Source organism: Delphinapterus leucas, chromosome 17 (genome assembly GCF_059928025.1).
Source record: "Delphinapterus leucas isolate spDelLeu-1000000601 "Yukka" chromosome 17, BTC_Dleu_Yukka2, whole genome shotgun sequence".
NCBI lineage: Eukaryota > Metazoa > Chordata > Mammalia > Artiodactyla > Monodontidae > Delphinapterus > Delphinapterus leucas.
In genome coordinates, this window is record NC_143145.1 from 47,541,427 (window position 1) to 47,563,361 (window position 21,935).

The following is a 21,935-nucleotide window of genomic DNA, read 5'->3' on the forward strand; positions in this document are numbered from 1 at the left end:
AACACTCATGTCTTTGGGGATTGGAAGTGCTTTCCTACTTATGGTATGTATATATCATACTGAAGAAATAGAGACAAATAAAACATTGTATAGCAAATCTACTGAACATATGGTTGTGAGATAAATGGCATCATTTACAAAGTGTCTCATAGTACATATTTACCTGAATTTCCTTCCGCTGAGAGTGGATTTATTATTGCTAAAGAGCATGGAGCAGACCTGTGATCATAGAATGTTGCTCTTTGAGCCACAGAAATGTTACTGTCAAAACTGTGATTTACTGGACATTGACGCATCACAGAAAAGTCTTGAGTTTTTCCTATAAAACACAACATCTTCATTAGGGGTAGAATATTCCTTAGCTATTTCTATTAGCTAAAATATGAACATCCAGGTGATAGGATAGTATTCAGTGTCTCTTAATTTTTCACTGCATAAGCTGGTTCATAAACCTAATTCCACAAGTAAAAAAGGTTAATGCTTAATGTTTTTACCATATTTCCGTCTGTCCTATGTAAATTATAAATCATAGAATTTTACTTCTTCATGTGGTACCATATTTTTTCTTCTGTGTCATCTTCCTCCTTCTGCACTTCAAATGTGTCCTCTAAATTACATATGATGTGTCTTTCTACACTCTCCTTTGGTAAACTTATTCAACCTCAGGGCCTCAATTGTCACCTCCCTTCCCAAATCCATGTAATTAAATTTTCTGTCTTCAGTGAACCCTACATTTTCAACAGCTCAAATTAAAAAAAAAAAAAAATTAAAAACTTAATTATTCATCTTAACTTTAAAACCTGTTTCAACTCCTATTTCTGTTAATAGCACCAATGTTCTTCCAGCTAAACTTGTTCAGCTTTATCTTTTTTTCTCTCTTCCTTCCTGCAAGTGAAAAGTGTGTCCTCTGTAACATCTCTCACACTATTCTCTCCTTCACACTCTGGAGCAGGTATCATAATCTCTCACCTGTAGTACAATAATAGACCAATAGTCTCCTAACTGGTCTCCCCACCTTGAATCTCCTTTTCCCTTCCAAAATATCCTACATATTCCAGCCAGGATAAATATTCCTAAAGCAAAAAATTTTATCATGTCACACCCTTGCTCAAAAATTTGCAGTAATTGTTCCCTACCCAAGCAAAAGAGCCTGAATGGCTTACCCTAGTATTAGAATTCATCATGATATGACTCCACCCTCCTGATCTTTCATTCACCCTCTTCACCAGCTAAACCCAACTACTCACTGTTCTCTGTTTTCTTGCTTCTTTGCCTCTATGCTGTTCCTTTTGCCTGGAATGCCCATCCTTTATAACTATAGGTCCGACCTTCAGCCAGAAATAATTTCTTCATGATGATAACATGGTGTAGTAGTGACATGAAAGTATTTATCAAAAAGACCTGGCTTCGAATCTTGGATTTGCCAGCTACTAACTATGTGATCCAGAAGTCTTGATCTTAAGAATCTGTAAAATGAGGAATATCTCCCTCACAAGGTTGTTGTGACAGTGCTTTGTAAAAAATGTTACTCTTCCACTATACTACCATAGTTCTACATCCCTATATCTTTTATAATACATTGCTCTTTGTCTAATATTATGGTGACTTAGAAACATTTCTCCTCTTTCTTACAAGAGATTTTTAAAAATATCTTTCTGTAGTGTCTAACATAATGCTTTTAATACTTAAATATATTTGTTTAACATCCCACTACTATTTTCACATCTCTAGACTGTCACTTTTAAAAAACGAGTTATAAACGCAAATGAAAGACATGTTCCATACAAACCATGACTGCTTGCAAGAATATGATCTTGAAAGAAAATTGAAAACTTGCAAGTAATACTGACTGAAAAATTTACGTACTAGATAAAAAATCATTGTCTTGAGGAGCTGACAGGGTCCTTGAGGTTCCAGGAGAAACACTAGTTTTATGGAGCTGAGAGGATCCACACGATTCCTAAAATAAATAGAAGATAAATGATTTAGGTTAAAGAAAAATCATTTTAAAAGTTATACAGCTTTAATTTCTAAACAGTTCCTGCTTTTGGCTTATTATAAATAAAGAATCAAAACTAATACAAATTACACTTTACAAAATTAAACACATATGTGAAGTAACAAAACTGTGAACTTGATTTCTTTATCAGGTCAATTGGATGGGTGGGGCAATAGTTAAATATATTAGAAATCATTATTTTTTCAATATTTTGTACATAATCTCAGAGACTCTGTCCAGCTCATGAGAAATTTGAGATCTGCAGCTCTGATTACCTACTGATTTAGAGCACATGCCTATTCTCAATGCCTCAGGTTCCTTCAACATGGAGAAGTGGGAATCCATGGAAAAAGTAATACAGAAGTTGGATCCAATCCTAGCTCTGTCATGGAATTACTACCTAAGCATCGACAAGGCATTTAAATCATTTGGCTCTCAGGTTCTTTTTCTGTGTATTTATCTAAAAATGAGCATGTATGGGCTCAAAGGTCCAATGATGAGATAGTGAATATAAAGGTGATTCAAAGACTACATAGTGTGTTTTAAGATTCATTTTGAAGGTATTATTACTTTTCTGAATCTGTAAAGAGAACATATCTTATATATTCTTAAAAGTAATCATTAATATGAAATAATTCTGAATGAATGCTACTAAAGAAATCCTTCTTTTTGGATAGCCACACAAATGGCATTTTCTTTTTATTAATCATTGTAAGAGGTTAAGAACAAGGCAGGTATTATAGCTCTTTTACATTTGAATAAGAAGGTATAATAAGAAATACAGTGGCAGAACTGTACCAATGATTTGTCTATGTACTACCCTGGAACACCATCCATTACATAAAACAAGGACAGGGACAGAAGTCAATGCCCAAGAAAGAAAGGACTGTGATTTGATGAAATGAACAATGAACTAAGAATCAGAAGAGCTGGATTTCAAATTGGAGATTCGCATTCTAAAATCCTAAAACCTCCCTGGACTTTAGCTTCCCATCTATAAAAGAGTGAGATAGACTAAATGATTGCTCATATTCTTCTCACATTTTGAGTTTAATCAACGTAATTATTTTTACCTCCTGTGGACCATAATTTACAGGTATGTTCAGAGATAACTCCATTTTCTTCTTGTCACATAAGTGAACGGAACTTGAAGCACTCTGTAATAAGAATGAATATATGTACTTGAATTAGAGATAATTAGAAAATTATATGAGTAAAATAAAATCTACTTAACATACTTTATATGTTTATCTTTATATGTTTATACAAAATCAATAGAAAGAAAATCTCAATCAGTTGAGAATATAATATCTAACTTAAAGGTAGAGATAGTGTAGAATAGGGGAAATAATTTTAGAGACACAGGCTTTGAATCCTGCCTCATATTAACTGGTTACCTTGAGCAAATTCATCCTTTAAAATGGAATAATATCTACATGCAGGATCATTCTAGAGATTGAGATAATGAATATAAAGTATCTGGTTCAAACTAGGTACTTAATATATTTCAATTTGTGTGTGTATCTATCTATCCATAATTATTAAGCATTTACTATAATTTAGGCACCATGATTCTAAGTACTATCATTATTTTCATTTTATAGATAAGAAATGGAGGGCTGGACTAAGTAAAGGAGGCAGAGTGCCCTAATGGAACGATGGGGGCCAATGAGATCTGGTTTAGATCCCAGGATACCTGTTTGACTTTGGGCATGAGACATAAACTTAGTTTACTTATCTGTAAACTGGAGACGAGAATACCTATTTTGCAGGATTACTGTAAGAAGGATTAGAAGTAATATATGCAGAGTCCCTAAGATTACTTTGTAAGCATTCAATAAATGGTAGCTATTAAACAGATGATTTATTTAAACACTATGCCTTTGTACTAAAATTGTTTAGTGATTCACTCCTGTCTCTTTTTTTTTTTTTTTTTTTTGCAGTACGCAGGCCTCTCACTGTTGTGGCCTCTCCCGTTGCGGAGCACAGGCTCCAGACGCGCAGGCTCAGTGGTCATGGCTCACGGGCCTAGCCGCTCCGCAGCATGTGGGATCTTCCCGGACCGGGGCACGAACCCGTGTCTCCTGCACCGGCAGGTGGACTCTCAACCACTGTGCCACCAGGGAAGCCCTCACTCCTGTCTCTTTAAGCCAGACTTGGATTAGCTGCCATCACTATTGAGTGATTTAAAAACAAAACCATGGGTCTGCTTTTCTTCCCCAAACCAACATAATGTCAAATGCTCTACAGAACTTTAGAAATTGGTGGGATCCACACCCAGCCCTTCATTATTCATACTTAACAACTGTCTGCTCCATAACATGTCTAAGAAGTTTTAGGAGAAAAAAAACTGCTATTCATCTATGTATATAATCTATGGGGCATAGTACTTTACACACAGCAGTCCAGTGAACATTTGTTAAATACATTTTTATATGAACCTTTAAAATTCATCTTTGGATCCATTTCTGTTATGTAAATTTCTTCTGTTCTTTTAAATTTATTAAAATATTTATTGTTATACAGTATCATTAATTACTAACATCACTTTTCATAACCGATCAGTTAATGATAATTCAAATTATTTATGAATTGGGGCTTCCCTGGTGGCGCAGTGGTTGAGAGTCCGCCTGCCGATGCAGGGGACACGGGTTCGTGCCCCAATCCGGGAGGATCCCACGTGCTGCGGAGAGGCTGGGCCCGTGAGCCATGGCCGCTGAGCCTGCGTGTCCGGAGCCTGTACTCTGAAACGGGAGAGGCCACAACAGTGAGAGGCCCGCATACCGCAAAAAAAAAAAAAAAAAAAAAAAAAAAATTTATGAACTAGTGAGTCAGTCCCTAGAAAGAAGTAAAATGACATATCAAAGAAAAACTTTTTTTGATTCAGTTTTTATTGCTCAAGACATAAGAGATACTATCTGTGAAAACATGAATTATAGGAGCCAGTTCAAAGAACTGAAAAAAATGTAGGAAACTCAAACAAAACAAGTCACCCTAAATTGTGATCTTTGTTTTCAGAAATTTCTTTATGAAAAATCTTATTATCTTAATAAATTTGTATTCTACCCTTGCCCTGACATTAGTTAGCTGTGTAGAGTGTTATGTGACTTACTTCCCTATACCTCAGTTATCTCATCTATAAAATGGAGATGATATTCTTTCCCTAACAGTTTTACAGAATTAATACAAGGATTTTAAAAAAAAAGAAAAAAATAACAACTCTGAGTGAAAACAGTACAGCAATTTAAAAACAGTGACCAAAGAAAGTAATGCTATTTAAATGATACTCAAGTATTTAAAAATATACACTAAATTACTTTATTTAAGAAGCAAAAATTTCTCCCCCAAATTAACAGTTTTAAATATAGATCCTAGTATTTAAGTTGGTTGGGGACAAAAAAGGAACTGAATTGGTTCTCTTCCAGTTCAGTTTCTTAGAACCAAGAAAACAGACCCTTCTATCCACCTTTGCTTGGCAGAAGAGGAGAAAGTTGTGAAGAGAGAAAAGGGAACTGAAAAGACAAGGCAAAAATAAATGTTAACAGAAGTTTGTATCTACTAAGAAGCAGAGAGATTGGAATGTTCTGGAAAAGACTACCTACTCAGAAGCAGAGAAGTCAATGAAAACTTATCAAAAGATTAAAGCACAGCTCCTCCTTAGTTCCTTAAAAAACTCAGGTACTAATACTGCCACCATCAATTTTAAGTTTGGTTAAGGGCAGTTGTTTCCTTTATGCACTTCCCTTTTAAACCAAAGATTATGTTAACAGATCCAGCAAACTGCAAGAGGCAAGCAATGTCATTTAGTGATAAATCAATTGTAGATTATGCCTGTTCACAACCTAAGACATTGGCTAATAAATGATGGTTTTTATTACCATACCTCAAATGCAACTTAATGAAACCCAGAAAGTGTTAAACTAGGCTAACTTTGTCCCTAAAGGATTGTAGTTGCTTTCTAAACAATTTCTGATAGCAGCAAGAAAACCTTGCAGTAATGGGTCCCTTCAATTGTTTTTCTGATCTACAAGAGCAGAATGAGTAAATAAGACAACTGTTCTAGGTAATTCATAACAACTGCTACTTTGGTCTATGCAACATGCAATGTTTGAGTGGGAAAACAAAAAGATACAAACAAGCCATAGAAAATACACATTTGGGCCTCAATTATTAATAAAAATTCTACAGCTTAACTTGGCAATAAAGTGCAATAACCCAGACATCTTTTACTCTTTATATATCAAAACTTTAGAGAAATAAACATAGAATTAAAACAACAACAACAACTGTAGTAATTTAGGGCATTAACTGTATACAACTGGCACACATTACACATTTTAAATTTACATTTGCTATATGAGAGGTCTGAAAATCCCTTTGAAATCTGGAGGAGGCTGTTTAAATGAAATGGAAAAGTTCTTTGGTGACAGATTCAAGGCAGCATTCATACTCTCTGCTAACTACTGCCCCAGTACTGTAGCTTGTATCTGTGGAAGGTATGTAGAAAAAAACTAAATTAAACTAAACTAAAACTCTCCATGATTTAACATCCTAATTTCCAGTATTACATTTAACAATTTACCTTTGTTTTCTTTAGTTGAATAACAGCTTCAAGAAAAGTTATCTCTTCAAATGTTCGCAGAACTGGTTCAAGTTCTATTAAACATTCTAAATAAGAAAAATAAAATGAGTTCAGGTTGCTTATAACCATTAAAATGAAAAACATAAATGCTAATATTTAACTGATAAGGCCCTAAGTAAATTTTTCCCCAAACTGATGACATTCAACTGTCTTAAGAGCATTTAGTACAGTCATAAAGATAGGCATATCTAAAGATAGATCAATAGAACATAATTGAGAGTCTAAAGCCCTTACAAGTATGGGCAATTGTTTTTTGACAAAGTCGCTAAGGCAATTCAATGAGGAAAGGATAGTCTTTTCGACAAATGGTACTAGGGCAGTTGGATATCCACACAAAAACAGAAAAATTTAGATTCTTACCTCACAACATACATAGAATTAACTTGAAATGGACTATGCACCTAAACGTAAATATAGGTGAAAATCTTCATGACCCTGAGTTAGGCAAATAATTCCTAGATATGGCATCAGAAACAGGATCCATAAAAAATTTTTGATAATAGGACTTCAAAAAAATTGAAACCTTTGGCATTTAAAAAGATGCTATTAAGAAAAACAAAAAGACAAGCCCCAGACTAGGAGAACACTTTTACCTATCACGTACCTTTTAAAGAGCTTGTATCTAGAATATAAAAAGAACTCTAACAACTTAAGACAAACAACCCAATTTAAAAATGGGTGAAAGATTGAATTTCACCAAAGGAGACACACAAATAGCTAAAAAGCACATGAAAATATGCTTAAACACCATTAGTCACTAGGAAACGCAAATTAACAGTAAAATGAGGCATCACTCCATACCCACTAAAATAGGTAAAATTAAACAGACAGAAAATAACAAGTATTGACAATGATGTAGAGAAACAGAAAACCTCACACACTGCTGGTGGGAATGTATCATGATGCAGCCACTGTGGAAAACAGCTTCGCACTTTCTTAAAAATGAAAGATAAATTTACCATACAACCAAGCAATTCCACTCAGGTAGTTACCTGAGAGAAAAGAAAACATACATGTTCACACACAGACTTGCACATGAACAGGCATAGCAGCATGATTCATAATAGCCAATGAGTAGAAACAATCATAATTACCACTATTACTACAATAATATATGGACCTGTTGCTTAAGGGAGAGGCCAGGGCTCTAGATACAAAACTGAGCATCACTAACATATAGGTGGTATAAAAGCCATGATCTGGTCTGGATCATCTTACCATACAACCAAGCAATTCCACTCAGGTAGTTACCTGAGAGAAAAGAAAACATACATGTTCACACACAGACTTGCACATGAACAGGCATAGCAGCATGATTCATAATAGCCAATGAGTAGAAACAATCATAATTACCACTATTACTACAATAATATATGGACCTGTTGCTTAAGGGAGAGGCCAGGGCTCTAGATACAAAACTGAGCATCACTAACATATAGGTGGTATAAAAGCCATGATCTGGTCTGGATCATCTAGGGGGAAAGTACAGATGGCAAACAGTAAAGGACCCATATTAGAGCTCTGAGGCATTCCAACAGTTAGAAATTGAGCAGAGGAAGAAAAAAAGAGATAGAGGAAGAGAGGATAATAGGGAGTATGGTCTCTTGTGTCTTGGAAGCTATCAGAGGGAAAGTTTCAAGGAGGGAAGAGTCAGCCATATCTAATCTGCTGCGAGGCCAAGTAAGATAAGCAGTATTTTCCAAAATTGCCATCCTTGGTAACTTGAACAAATGCAGCTTTAGTGGAGATATGAAAACAGAAGACTGATGTAAGTTTGTTAAAAATTGAATTAGAGGTGAAGAAGTAGAGACAATAAGTATGGACAATTCCTACAGGGTGTTTAGATCTAAATGGGAGTAGAAAAATGAGGTGGTAGCTGAAGGATGATATGGGGTCAAGAATTCTTTTCCTATGTAAAGATAGGATATAATAATAGCATAGATCTGTATGACAGATGAACGATCCAGTAGACAGGCAGAGATTGGCAATGCAAGAGCAGAGAGAGAATATAAACAACAGAATGCTGGAGAGAGTAAGGGAATGGCATCCAGACCACAAGTAATACTGTTTACAATTGTATAAGAACACTTTTTTCCCACTGTAAAAGAGATAAAGCAGGAAAGACAGGTCAAGTACAACTAAGTTTATAGATCTGGTAGTGGAACTATGAGGGAGTTCTCTCTCATGGTTTCTACTTTCTCAATGCTCAAAAGAAATACAGAACATAGAGTGTAGGAGGTTTAAGAAGGGAAGATAAGGTACAATATGCATTACCCCTGTCTTCTCTTCCTAAGTTCAGAATCTATTAAGAAAAGCCACACAATAATGATAGATGATGATCAAAACATCACCTTTATTACTCATAAAGCTAATTGGAATATGTCCCTTTTTAGATCTGTAGCATATGGGCTTAGTAACACTTTGTCCCTTCAGTTGACAGTTTTACTCACTCAGCTACAGGCCTCACCTGCTTCCATATGGGGAAGCACAAAATGTGTGCATCCTTTAGACAAGCTTACTTCTAAAAGGAGGAGAAAACTGAGAAGGGACTAGATAAGTACGCTTCCTTTTTCTCTAAAACTAACAAATGAGGAGGAGGAGTGCTGAGGGGCAGATAGGACTAGAAATGTTCCTCCCATGCTTTCCTTCTTAGGGATTGAAATGGAATTTCATCTTCACTTTGGAAACATGAAGTATGGAACTTACGCATCTCCTACAGTAGTACAAGATGATCATCTAAGTCTGTAATTCGCAAACTTTTGGGTCTCAGAACTCGCCAAAATTATTAAGAGCTTTTGTATATGTTGGTCATATCTGTTGATATTTACTACATTAGATTAAAACAGAAAATTTAATACATCAGAGTATATGAAAACACATTCCATTATCCATTGGAGCAATGATATCATCATAATTTAGTCTCTGGAAAGATTTTTCCAGAGGATGAGAGTAAAAAGGGAAAATAATACCTTAATATTTATTATTTTGAAAAGTTTTGATTTTGTGAACCCCTTATAAAAGTCTCAGGAACCAACCCCACCTCCAGAGGTCCCTGCACCACAACTTAAGAACAGGTGATATATGAGAATGGAATAGTAGATGTATTTGAGAAACATAACAGAATTGCTAAGTAGAGTTTAGTGCCTAGTTTTAGCCATTAATTTAAAGAGAAACCAATGAATTCCATTTCTGGCCAAGATGAAGAAACAAGGACCAATTCACCCTCCTGCCTTAAACAACCATTAGCCAGATAAAATGCATGAAACAGTGGTTTTCAAGACACTAGATATCAGGCAACAAAGGACAGTGATCTCTAAGTGATAGGAAACAACTGAGGTCAGCCTTATGACAGCCTGACTACCCAAGCTTACTGCCTTGGGAGAGTTTCCAGCTATACTACAGGGTAGGGAAGTAAGGCGGGGCCCAGAGGAAGCTCAGAGTTGAAGAGACAGGGCTGGGAGTTAGGGTAGACGGAGGCAGATAGAGTTTATAGGACAGAGCACCAAAGAGGAGAAGTACACAGACAGAGAACTCCAGAGATCCGCAGAGCGCTCCTCTCAAATATTCAGCAGCACTGATCAATGCAGGATGTAGAAGTAAGTAAACCAAAAGCCATTGTTCTCCAATGAACAATAGGGAAAAACCAGGAAGTTTGTAGAGAAGTACTGCCTAATGGCATGATCTTCAGAAGAGCTAGAGTCTTTAGGGAATGGAGAAGAAATTACAGTTTGGAAGTGGCACTGGGGACAAAGGAGATATGTATTGGGATGGCCAAAAAGTTCGTACAGGTTTTTGTAAGATCTTATAGAAGAAGCCAAACAAACTTTTTGGCCAAGCCAATACATACATACATATATATACATATACACACACACACACACACACACACACACACACACACACCCTATTACATGGTTCTGGGAGATAAGAGATAAGATGTTAATCCATTATTATAGCAACTTTTGACTTTTTTTAAATACAATGCTGATGAGCACTAGACATAAGTTTTGAATGGAAAATATATTTGGTTTTTTTTTTTAGTTGGAAAGAAGATTCCCAGTCTACAGCTTGTCTTTTCATTTTCTATAGCATCTTCTGAAGTGTAAAATTTTTCAATTTTTTTGAAGTTCAATTATCAAAGAATTTTTTTAATAGGTCTTGTTTCTGATGTCATATATAAGAGCTCTTTGCTTAACCCAAGATCATGAAGATTTTCTTCTATGTTTACATTTAGGTGATGATTCATTCTACTTCTGAAATAAATCTTAATTCTATCTGATTTTTCGATCTCCAGGATTGGTCTGGAAATTCTACTCTTGCCCTTCTCCAATCAAGTTTATACATAGCAGTGAGTGATATCTCCTAAACTTAAATTTAATCATGTTATTTCCCCGAAAAACTCACTTTAATGGCTTTCCATTGTACTTGGAATAAATTTCTAACCTTTTTATGATGATAGTCAACAGCCTCTCCTTACCACTTCAATCTCATCTCATAAAATAAAAACAACTTTGAATTAGAAGAAAAAAAACTTTGAGCTTGTCAGCTAACTTTCGTAGTTGTTCAAGGAATATTTTATTTACAGTGTATTTGTTATTTTTGTAATTCAAAAGGCCCAGATTAAAACTGTACACTAACTTAAGAAAGACGGTCTTTCATCTGGATTTTGTGCCCATCCACTTTCTATTAGAGAGATCATAAGTGCTCGATGAGGTATATCAAATGGCAAACTTTCTTCATTAGTGTCAGGTCGATGTCCTTGTGACACACTATACATAATCTGCAAAGGATTGGTGACTTCTGTCAAAACAAATATGTTTCATTCATTAGAAATATATTATGATTTAATATATTAAATACATTCTAAAGCCAACCAAATGAACATGAGGGAATCTTAAAATCTTAGGAATAATTCATTACTTCCCTTTCTGTCAAAGGAATATTTAGATCCCAGCTATTGCCAGGCTTGCTGCCTCTCGTGGGAGGAGTTTATATCTTCACCTCTTTAATTCTGGGCTTGGCCATGTGATTTGATTTGGCCAATGGAGTATGAAGAGAGCAGAGTAAAACAGAGCTCAGCAGAGCTGAGCAGAACCTAGCAGAGCCAAGAAGGGCCACAGCAACTAATAACCCAATGTGAATGAAAAATAAATGTTTAGTTTGTAAACTACTGAGATTCTGAGGTTGTTACACAGCAAACTGACCTAAATGAACCTCAAAATAAAGAAAGAGACAATATTATCAGAAAATTTTTAAAGTATTCTTCAGTATTTGCTGGTCTTTAGAAGAAGCACTAGTTAAATTTTCATACAAACAATTTTATAGCTGGAATGAATCTTAGAAATAAGAATTCAAAATTCTTTAAAAAAAATGAGGACTTAAGAGATTTAGTGGCTTATAATAGAGTTAATTACTATCAGAACAAGAAGAATCTACACATTTTTCTGATCCTTAATCCAGTACTTTCCAACATACAGTGGATTCACAATGACAAATTGTTGTTTTTCTAGTGTGTTTTCCACAAAATGACTGTTAGGCAGATTTAAAATAAGTGATCTTTATTCAGATAGTTCTGAGTATGACTTACCAATATGATGTCACCTAGAATAAGGAAGTCAAAGTACACTTACCTTCAAAAGGCTGCTTTCTAGATAAGACTTCCCATGTGATAACTGCATAGCTGTTTAAGATAAAAATATACATATAGTACTTTATAAACTATTCATAATAAACTAAAATGGTACTGATTTTAAAAGCTGACTGTGAGATACCATTTTTTAAAGTAATAATGTAGTGAAATGCTGCTTAAAGAATCACTGTATAGAACCAAGATGATGAATATTCATATACAGTTTTGTTTTGAAAGGGAATTAATTCAATTTGAAAAATTAGGAAATTACTGTAATAAGAACTTGAAGTTATAGGCAAGGATAACTTGTGGATGATTCTTTCACACCTAGATAAGCTATGCCCTTTAATTACATGATTCCATTATTCACACAAAATAAAGAGCAATAAAAAAGGCTGTCTCGTGTAGCCCTATTCTATTGACTCTTTTTCTGGTGTAAGTACTGTCTCTTTTGGTAGTGTTAAATGTTAATTGCACTGTTTCCCTCCCCCTATCAAGGTCACATATGATAAAAACCCTTGAATATTATAAATTGATAGGACAACAAGATATGCTTTAATAATTTTTAAGGATGTAAAAGTAGCTTAAGGCGAGGCATCAGGACTTCCCTGGTGGCGCAGTGGTTAAGACTCCATGCTCCCAATGCAGAGGGTCCGAGTTTGATCCCTGGTCAGAGAACCAGATCCCACATGCATTCTTCAACTAAGGAGCCTGCATGCTGCAACCCAGGAGCCCATGTGCCACAACTAAGGAGCCCACCGCCGCAACCAAATAAATAAGTAAATAAATATTAAAAAAAAAAAAGCAAGGCATCTTTATTTTCATATTTTTAATTTTTAATTTTTTTTTTTTTTGGCTGCACCACACAGCTTGTGGGATCTCAGTTCCCTGACCAGGGACTGAACCTGGGCCACGGCAGTAAAAACCGGAATCTTAACCACTAGGCCACCAGGGAATTCCCAAAGCAAGGCATCTTTAATATGAAAAACATTAACCACTGTCTCTAATTTATTTTCACCACACTTATGAGAGAAGCATAAAAATCATACTTTTAAAATGTAGCTTCAAAATTCGGATTGATTAATCTTGTTTTTTAGACAAGGTTAACTCTGAGCAAAAGTAACATGCTGTACCTGTATATATCATGCTTGATAGTAGCCCTTGATTTTTGTCCAGGTTCATAGTTTTCAGGTGGCATATAGATAATTGTCCCTCCTTCTGGTGCAGATTTACTACTTCGTGATTGTGAGAGGGACATCATGCGCCATTTTGATAAGCCAAAATCTGCAATCTGGAAGGGAAAAGAGCAATTGAATTTTGAAATTTTCTCTTTAAAAAAATTCAAGAATTGTTTTTGTTTATATTTATTATATTTAGACATGAGACCAGAGTAAATGCTATATATATTAATATTTTATTTCTGTAATAGTCTATTAGTTTCTTACCAAATTGGATTCCATAGTGCTGAACCCAACAACTCTAAAAGCAATATAAACTGACTTGAAGTTCAGCAAAATATTACAAATTTTAAAAGAGACTAAGTTTTGAAAAACAGTAGTATTTTTGCCTTTTATTCTGAATGAGTATATACACTTCACTTTTTGTGACAAGTAGCTTTATATCATGTGCTTTCAAAATTTACCTATACCTCACAAAACTGCTAAACTAGTCATATCTAATACGATTGTCACTGGGTATTGTTTACAACTCAGGTTTATATGTTCTTATTTATAATGTGCTAAAAATAGTATCTTTAAATTTTGAAATAAGTAAAATTCCAATATAGTATAACTCATTATTATATGATTTATGCCTACCACTAAAAGAATATCTGTTGACAATAGTATAGTTAGCATATAAAACATATTTATGTCCATGACAAGGAGTGCCTAAGGCATTATCAGTGACAAACATTCTGTACTTTTGATATGTCCTTTACAGTTTTACTTCACTTGTAAATTTTGTGCAGATACTATCAATACACAATATCTTATAACTAAGTATCTAAAACGTTCCAATGTTTTTTTTTTAAAAGGGAGACAAAAATGTAAGAACAGAAACAATATTTAGTGAACAAAACAGTATAGGAAAACTCTGAAGACATTTAATTTAAATCACTTAGACCTTCACACGGCACAATTTAGGAGTCAACACAGTGGAATGAGCTCTATCCAGCACACCATCTGTGGTTCAATCATTTAACTCTTAAAATGTTCACTAGCTTTAAGAGAAGAAATAATTTATTTAGTGTTTAGATGAATTTGAGATTAAAAAAAATTATGGCCCCACTCCAAAAAGGGAGGGGGTAGCCTATATGAATCTTTCATACATTATCATAATCAAAGGGTAAGTCTAAGAAAAAAAATTAGAAAAGACCAAGAGGAAACATGGTGCCACTACATGAAGATAAGCTGGACTGATTTCTAAAGGCAATATAATATGTGTTCTGGAACATGGGTTCTAGAGCCTTGATTACTTAGATTTACATTCCATTTCTACCCCTTAATTAGCTGTACAACCTTGGACAAGTTTTCTAATTTCTCTGTGCCTCAGACTACCCATCTTTAAACTGGGGATAATAACATAACACAGGGTTGTACTGAGGATGTTAAACTAGTTATTCTAAGTGAAGCACTCAGAAGAGTATCTGACACATAGTAAATGACCCCTGTGTGTTAGTATTATTAATGTTTTGTACATGGGAATAAGCCTCTAAAGATTGCTCTTATTCATACAATACTAATAAGCACAGTACATAGTTTCAGGGCCTTTAATACACTTTGAGGTGGTATTAAGACTCTGGGGAACCGTATATCCTACTTACTTCTACTTGCCACTACAAACTCTTATTCCTCCCACTCATTCTCTAAAAGCAAAAACAGTCCTCCAGCTGCACATCTGCTAGGATAATAAGCATTACTATGAGAAGCAAAGTTTATTTCTCTGCCACAGTGAGAAATGTTAAAAAAAAAAAAACTGGGATGTGGTCCATCTTATACCTGACCCACAAATTGCAAACTACTGGGCTAAATACTGGTTTGAATACAGTGCTGGAGATAATGTATTCTGAGCTTGCTTCCTTATGTGCTCCTTTTACTTCACCTAAGGTCTTCATCTATGTTTTTAAATCTCACGTAGAAAACTTAATCAGAATTCCCTTTATCAGCTAATTTAGTTTGGCTTTCACATGGAACCATATTTGTCCCCCTTCTCTATTACAAACACCATATACCAAAGACACGATTCATTAAATCTGGATCTTCCAGGGAAGAAAAAAAAGTGAAGAATATGATGAGAGGAATACAAGTTCCATGATTTCTTGAGGGTCCTGGTATCATTCAGCAATGAAGACAGAGAATAGGAACTTTTCTATTCTATACAAGATCTTAACATGCATTTCAAAGGTAAAGGTTCTTTTTAGCTAAAAAAGATGATAAAAGCAACAAGAATTTACTGTATTAGCACAGGAAACTATATTTAGTATCTCAAAATAACCTATAAAGGAAAATAATCTGAAAAATATATAAAACTGAATCACTTTGCTGTACACCTGAAACTAACATAATATTGTAAATCAACTATACTTCAATTTAAGAAAAGATTAAAAAACTAGAGGAAATTAAAACACACTATTCATAAAAATCATCCATAATCTTATTACCCTACCAGAATAGCTATTTTCATTTATATAATACTATCCATGTCTGTAAATTTATAAAGTTATCAGTAAGAAGCTATGAGGAATAACTTTAAGTATTCTTAGAAGTTCCACACATGATGGACAGAATAGTTGAGAAATCAAACATGGTACATATAAACATTTATTTCAAATAAGCCTACCACAGGTTCATTTGTATTTAAGGTGCACTAATTGATACTGACCAGCAGATAAACAAATTGAATGTATTCTTTTTAAAGTAGAAAAGTCCTGGTTGATCTTAATTGGTAGTATATGTTTTTCTTTTAGATACTATGTCTCTGGTTAGCATTCCAGTATAAAAATTTACTTCAAAAAACTGTAGCAAGGTGTGTTTCCATTTAATTTCATTAAGTATTTTAAAAGATTTTTTGCACTTCATTTAAAGGCCCTTCCAAGAAGATAGGTAGATCAGGTAACTGTTACTTTTTCATGAGTCACTGATAAACTTTGACTTTTAAGGGACATTTATAAAATAAAAAGTAGAGACACACAGGATGCATATAAAAGAGTGTCATAATTTATAAGAATAGTATTAGAAAGGTCACAGTTTTGTATGTGCTAAAGCTAATAAAAGTTAAAAAAAACATACAAAGCCAAACTATTTTAAATTCTATTTATTTCAGAGAAAGACCATGGGTACCCTACTGATCAATGAAAAAGAGAAAGTAGGGTTCATCATCACCTATTACTTTGCTTCTGTTTTCTGTATCAAGAATAGTTTCTGGACTGAGATGAAGAAAATAAAGTCCAAGGAGGTTGAAAAGTTTATAAAGTACAAATCTCAGGTCATTTTACATATATTTCAGGTTTAGTTAGAATACTCGCAAATACCTCCATGGTGATGGAGAGGTATTACAGGATACGAGAAAAGCAAATGTCATTCTGATTTTTAAAAAGGGAAAATAATATTGATTTTGCAAATCTATATATTGGCAGAGACTATCCTTAATCCCAGGTCTAAAAATTTAATGAAAGGGTTACTTTATGAGTAATTGATAAAAGAGCCAGAAAGAACTAATGAAAAATTATATTAGCCCAGTGATCAATTTCAGACCTCATGTGACATATCCCAAGTACTTGGGATGTCTAGCACAACACTGTTGCTCCACAAATACTTAATAAAGGAATGACAGACTTCATTTCCTTTTTTGTCAGTAGTACTACTGTCAAAGAGTAAACGTTAAAACAGTTTGTATATTATAAAACATTCTGAGGTACTTTAATAATATCCTTGACTATTAAATTATCAGGCCTATTGGGTATATATAGAAGATCTGGAATTCATTCATTTGTTCATTCAACAACTACTTATTGAATGCTTCTATACGGCATATGCTAAGCAGGCGGCAGTGAATAAAACAGACTAAATTTTAGTCTTTGTGAAGCTTATTATATTATAATTGGGGAAGATGGTCAATAAACATTAATAAAAAATGTTTTGTAAGATGGTGAAAAATACTATGGAGAAGCATTAATCAAGGTATGAGGATACAGAGGAACTAGGCAGGTTGTCAGGGAAAGCCACTCTGATAATGAGGAAGAAAAGGAAAGGGAGTAAGTCATGAGTATGTAACAAGGAAGAATAAATCTGACTCCATATTGTAGCTTTAACCTTCCTATTCTATTGCTTTTGCTACAAGTTAAGAATGTTGCCTATAGCCTGAAATATACAAGACAGCCCATTCTCAAGGCTCTGACCTTTAAGGGTATAACACTTTTCTATTCATACAGAGATAAAAAGTTACAGAACAGACAATTACATTTGTCTTGTTGGAGGTTTGCAGGAACATCAAGATCTGACCTGCATGGACTGCTGCAAGAACAAAGGATTCCAAGAAATTTGCACCAACCAACCACACCCTCTCCCCTTTTAGTCTGAATTCTAGCTGGGGTAAGGTGGTTCTTTGGGACACGAGTCCACCATCTTCTTGGTCTACTGGCTTTCTGAATAAAGTTGCTATTCCTTGCCCCAACACCTCGTCTGTTGATTTACTGGCCCTGTCCTGCAGTGAGCAGTATGAACTTGGACTTGGTAACAAGGACACCTGGGAAAGCAGTCAAGCAAGGACTTTTGTAATATTCTAATGGAAAAAAATGGAGAAATATGGGCTGTATAACAGCTCTTTTAGGAGTATTCCAAACAAAATGAATGCTTATTCTCCAAAAGCCCTAATTAATAAAAGGATTGATATTGACCTGAAAGGAGGTTTTCAGACCATGTTGTGTAGCTCTGATTTGAGCTCTGTACTGCTTAATAGTTAATCATGATTTGAAGATACAAAAAAGCAGCTAATTAAATTTGAAGATGACACTAAGCTGAAGGACAAAGTTAAAAATCCTTGGACTACAGAAAAAACATTCAAAAAGGTCTTAAGAGCTGAAGTTATCACCCAAATCTAACAAGATAAACTTTGATGATGTCCAGAAAATATTCTGTAAAGTACATGACAAGGAGACATGACTTAAGTAACAATACATTAAAAAAAAAAAGAAAGAAAACCTCTCAGTGTTTTTTGTTGACACTGAGCCCAATTTGAATGTTGTTATAGGACTGCCCCCCAAAAGACGAATTAGTAAGGAACTATGAATACGAAGTAAAGTATTTAAGGACGATTCTACATTTATCACACCACATCAAGGGTGTAACTGAGCAGGACCCTATGAGGCCTTCCTGGGACAGACCTCCCCCCACATATCTACTGCTTTAGCTCCTCTCTAAAGTACCTAGATAATAGTATCTGATGCATATTTCCTGAGTTTTTCAGATGCTAAAACCACCAACAAATGGAAGAAATTAACTACTCGATGATCATGGGCATGTAATCCCCAGACCTTCTAGCACCTAAGGATTGACCACCATCAACCAATCAGAGAATTTGTGCAAGAGCTGACCACATACCCAAGGTGTGCCCCTTCCTCACCTTGCCTTTAAAAATGCTTTGCTGAAACCCTTTGGGTAGTTAGGGTTTTTTCAGCATGAGCTACCTCTTCTCCTTGCTTGGCCCTGCAATAAACCTTTCTCTGCTCCAAACTCTGACATTTTGGTTTGTTTGACCTCACTAATGTGTTGGCCACACAAACTTGTGTTAGGTAATATGGGTATTTTGATTAGTTTTGAGGATAGAAATTTAAGAGAGATTTAAACACAGATGCATCTAGATAGCACCTGGGATTAAAACCTATGTAATAAGGAAATTGGCTGAATAAACTAAAGATGTGTATAAGGGAAAAGTGTATGTGAGAAGTAAGGGGATTAGAGCTAACTTCAAATCTCAGAAGGACTGTCAGGTGGAAATAAAATTGGACTTTGAACTCACTTTATCACTAGGACCGATGAGTGGAAGCAACAGAGAAGGAGTTTTGACTGATCGTATAAAAAAATGTCAGTCATTCAGTTACAGATCTTAAACACTCTCTTGTCACAGGGTAACTGCCTTGGGAGATGAGGGATTGTTGTAGTGAGGATTCAGAGGACCAGCTGATTAGGGGACTAGAATAAGTCACTTCTACCTGTATGGTTCTATAACTGATGTAACAGATTTGTCTCTTTTTTTTAAGTAGTATTGAGGCAGCAGCTTGCTTCTCTCTTCCTTTTCCTTCCATTTTATTCTAGGCAGAGGGAGTGCCTTCAATAAAGGTTTATTTTTTCACTTAACTTTTCTCACACTTTTTATATTTATTTTTCTATTGTTCCAACTTCCTTATTACTTATTTGAACATTTTTGGATACTTATAATAATCTTCAATTATGTACATTATTTGAAGTGTAGCAAAATACTATGTAAAAATAAAGTGAGTTACATTTAGGATTAATTTCTCAGCAACTACTTTTTATTTGCTGTCATCAGTTACATATAGGGTAACTGAAATCACTACTCCTCTGGTGCCTTTAGGCATCTAAATCTTATGTTTTATGCAAAAAATTAATTCAAAACAGATCACAGATTTAAATGTAAAACATAAATCTATGGAACTTTTAGAAGATAACATACAAGTAAATCTGCAATACCTTTGGCTTCGTGAAGAGTGCTTAGACATGCCAGCAAAAGCATGATAATAAAAGAAATAAATTATAACTTTTGCTCTGTGAAAGACCCTGCTAAAAGGATGAAAAGAACAAACTTTGGATTGGCAGAAAATTTTTGCAAACTGCATATCTGATTAAGGACTTATATCTAAAAACTATACAGAACTCTTAAAACCCAATAGTATAAAAGCAAAGAATCCAAGTAGAAAATGGTCTTAAGATATGAAGACATGTTTCACTGAAAAGGATATAGAGATGGCAAATAAATAAATAACAATATTCAACATTATAGGAAAATGAAAATTAAGACCATGGTGCTATATCACTATACATCTATTAGAATGCTAGAATAAAAAACTATGATAATACCAAATGCTGGTGAGGGTGCAGAAAAGCTGGGTCTTTCATACATTGCCGGTGGAATATACAACAGTACAGCCACTGTGGAAAGTAGCTAGGTAGTTTCTTAAAAAGCTAAGCATATGCTTACCATATGACCAAGCAGTTACACTCTTGGGCATTCATCTAGGAGGAATGAAAACTTATGTTTGTTCAAAAAGTTGCACAGGACTGTTCCTAGGAGCTTTATTGTAATTGACAAAGACTAAAAATAACCAAAATATCTCTCAATAGCTGAATGGTTAAACAACTTTTGTACACACATACCATGGAATACTATTCACCAATGAAAATGAAACCAACTGTTGACACAGGCAACAACTTAAATGGATCTCAAAGGCATTATGCTAAGTGAACAAAGCAGTCTCACAATATCACACACTGTATGACTCCATTCATATAGTATTCTCGAAATGACAAAATTATAGCGATGGAAGACAGGTTAGTGGTTGACAGTAGTTAGGTATGATGGAGGGGAGAAGGTATGACTATAAAGGGGTAGCGTAAGTGATATCTTTCTTGTGATAGAGTAGTGCTATATCTTGATTGCTGTGGTGGTTACACAAATTTACACATGATAAAGTGATACAGAACTATATACATGCATTGTACCAATGCCAAATTCCTGGTCTTGAAATAGTACTATAATTATATGTGATGTAACCACTGGCAGAAACTGGGTGAAGGGTACATGGGACTCCTTTGTATTATCTTTGCAACCATCTATGAATCTATAATAATTTCAAAATAAAAAGTTAACAAAGGTATAATCGACAATTTAAATTAAGAACAGAATGACTGTATTTTGAACCATAATTTTACCAATGTCTGTAGTCTAGGAATAACTAACTCACTGCAGCAGGAAGAAGTGGCACTGAATTAGGGGCTATGGAAAAGGCAGAGATATTAAATTGGTAAGATAGAAGAAATAACTAAAAAGTCTTTAAAACTATTAAACACAAGGATGCAGATAAGCTTTTTTTTTAAAAAAAGTAACTACCTTAACGTGAAATTCATTATCCAATAAGATATTCTGAGTCTTCAGGTCATGATGAAGTAGAGGAGGATTCATATTGTGCAGGTAATTTACACCTAGTGCAATTTCATGCAGAATACGAAATCTTAATGGCCAAGGAACATCAGGATATTCATTTTTCTTCATATATATGGAAAGAAACAAAACTAAAATTAGTGGCCAAATTTATTTCCACTTAGAAAATGAAATATTCCATGAGGAAATATAGTATTAAACTAAATATCTGGTATAACTAAATTCAGGGCAAAAAATACTCATTTTGTTATATTATCAATTTGACGTTATTTAACATCCTTGTATCTTACTTTCCTCAATTTTTAGAGAAAATAATGACTTTACAGTACTGATATTTCCTTTTAGTTTATACTGGTAATGCAACTACATGGTATGGGGTCTTTCTTCAGTTGAGACAGTTTTAAATTAGTTTTTATCTGTATAATACCCAGACATAGATTTATACTCATACCCATCTTCCCATTCTATGGCTTCTTATCAAATAACTT

The 21,935-nt window shown here is 34.5% G+C and overlaps 1 protein-coding gene across 10 annotated transcripts in view; it reads right to left on the minus strand.

Annotated features, from left to right (window-relative positions):
• Positions 1 to 21,935, minus strand: part of LOC111180441 (receptor-interacting serine/threonine-protein kinase 2) — a 46,392-nt gene that overhangs the window by 16,784 nt on the left and 7,673 nt on the right. For 9 of the 10 annotated variants that reach the window (XR_016388229.1, XR_016388227.1, XR_016388228.1 and 6 more), the window contains 8 exons: positions 21,397 to 21,552; positions 13,404 to 13,561; positions 12,272 to 12,321; positions 11,280 to 11,441; positions 6,582 to 6,667; positions 3,073 to 3,156; positions 1,867 to 1,960; positions 164 to 319 (listed from right to left, as the gene is read on the minus strand). Coding sequence is in view for 7 of the 10 variants with exons in the window: in XM_089898538.1 (XP_089754664.1) it covers positions 164 to 319; positions 1,867 to 1,960; positions 3,073 to 3,156; positions 6,582 to 6,667; positions 11,280 to 11,441; positions 12,272 to 12,321; positions 13,404 to 13,561; positions 21,397 to 21,552 (946 nt within the window). In the remaining 3 variants the exon portion in view is untranslated. The remainder of the gene's footprint in view (positions 1 to 163; positions 320 to 1,866; positions 1,961 to 3,072; positions 3,157 to 6,581; positions 6,668 to 11,279; positions 11,442 to 12,271; positions 12,322 to 13,403; positions 13,562 to 21,396; positions 21,553 to 21,935) is intronic. The other variant, XM_089898540.1, reaches the window with a different exon arrangement.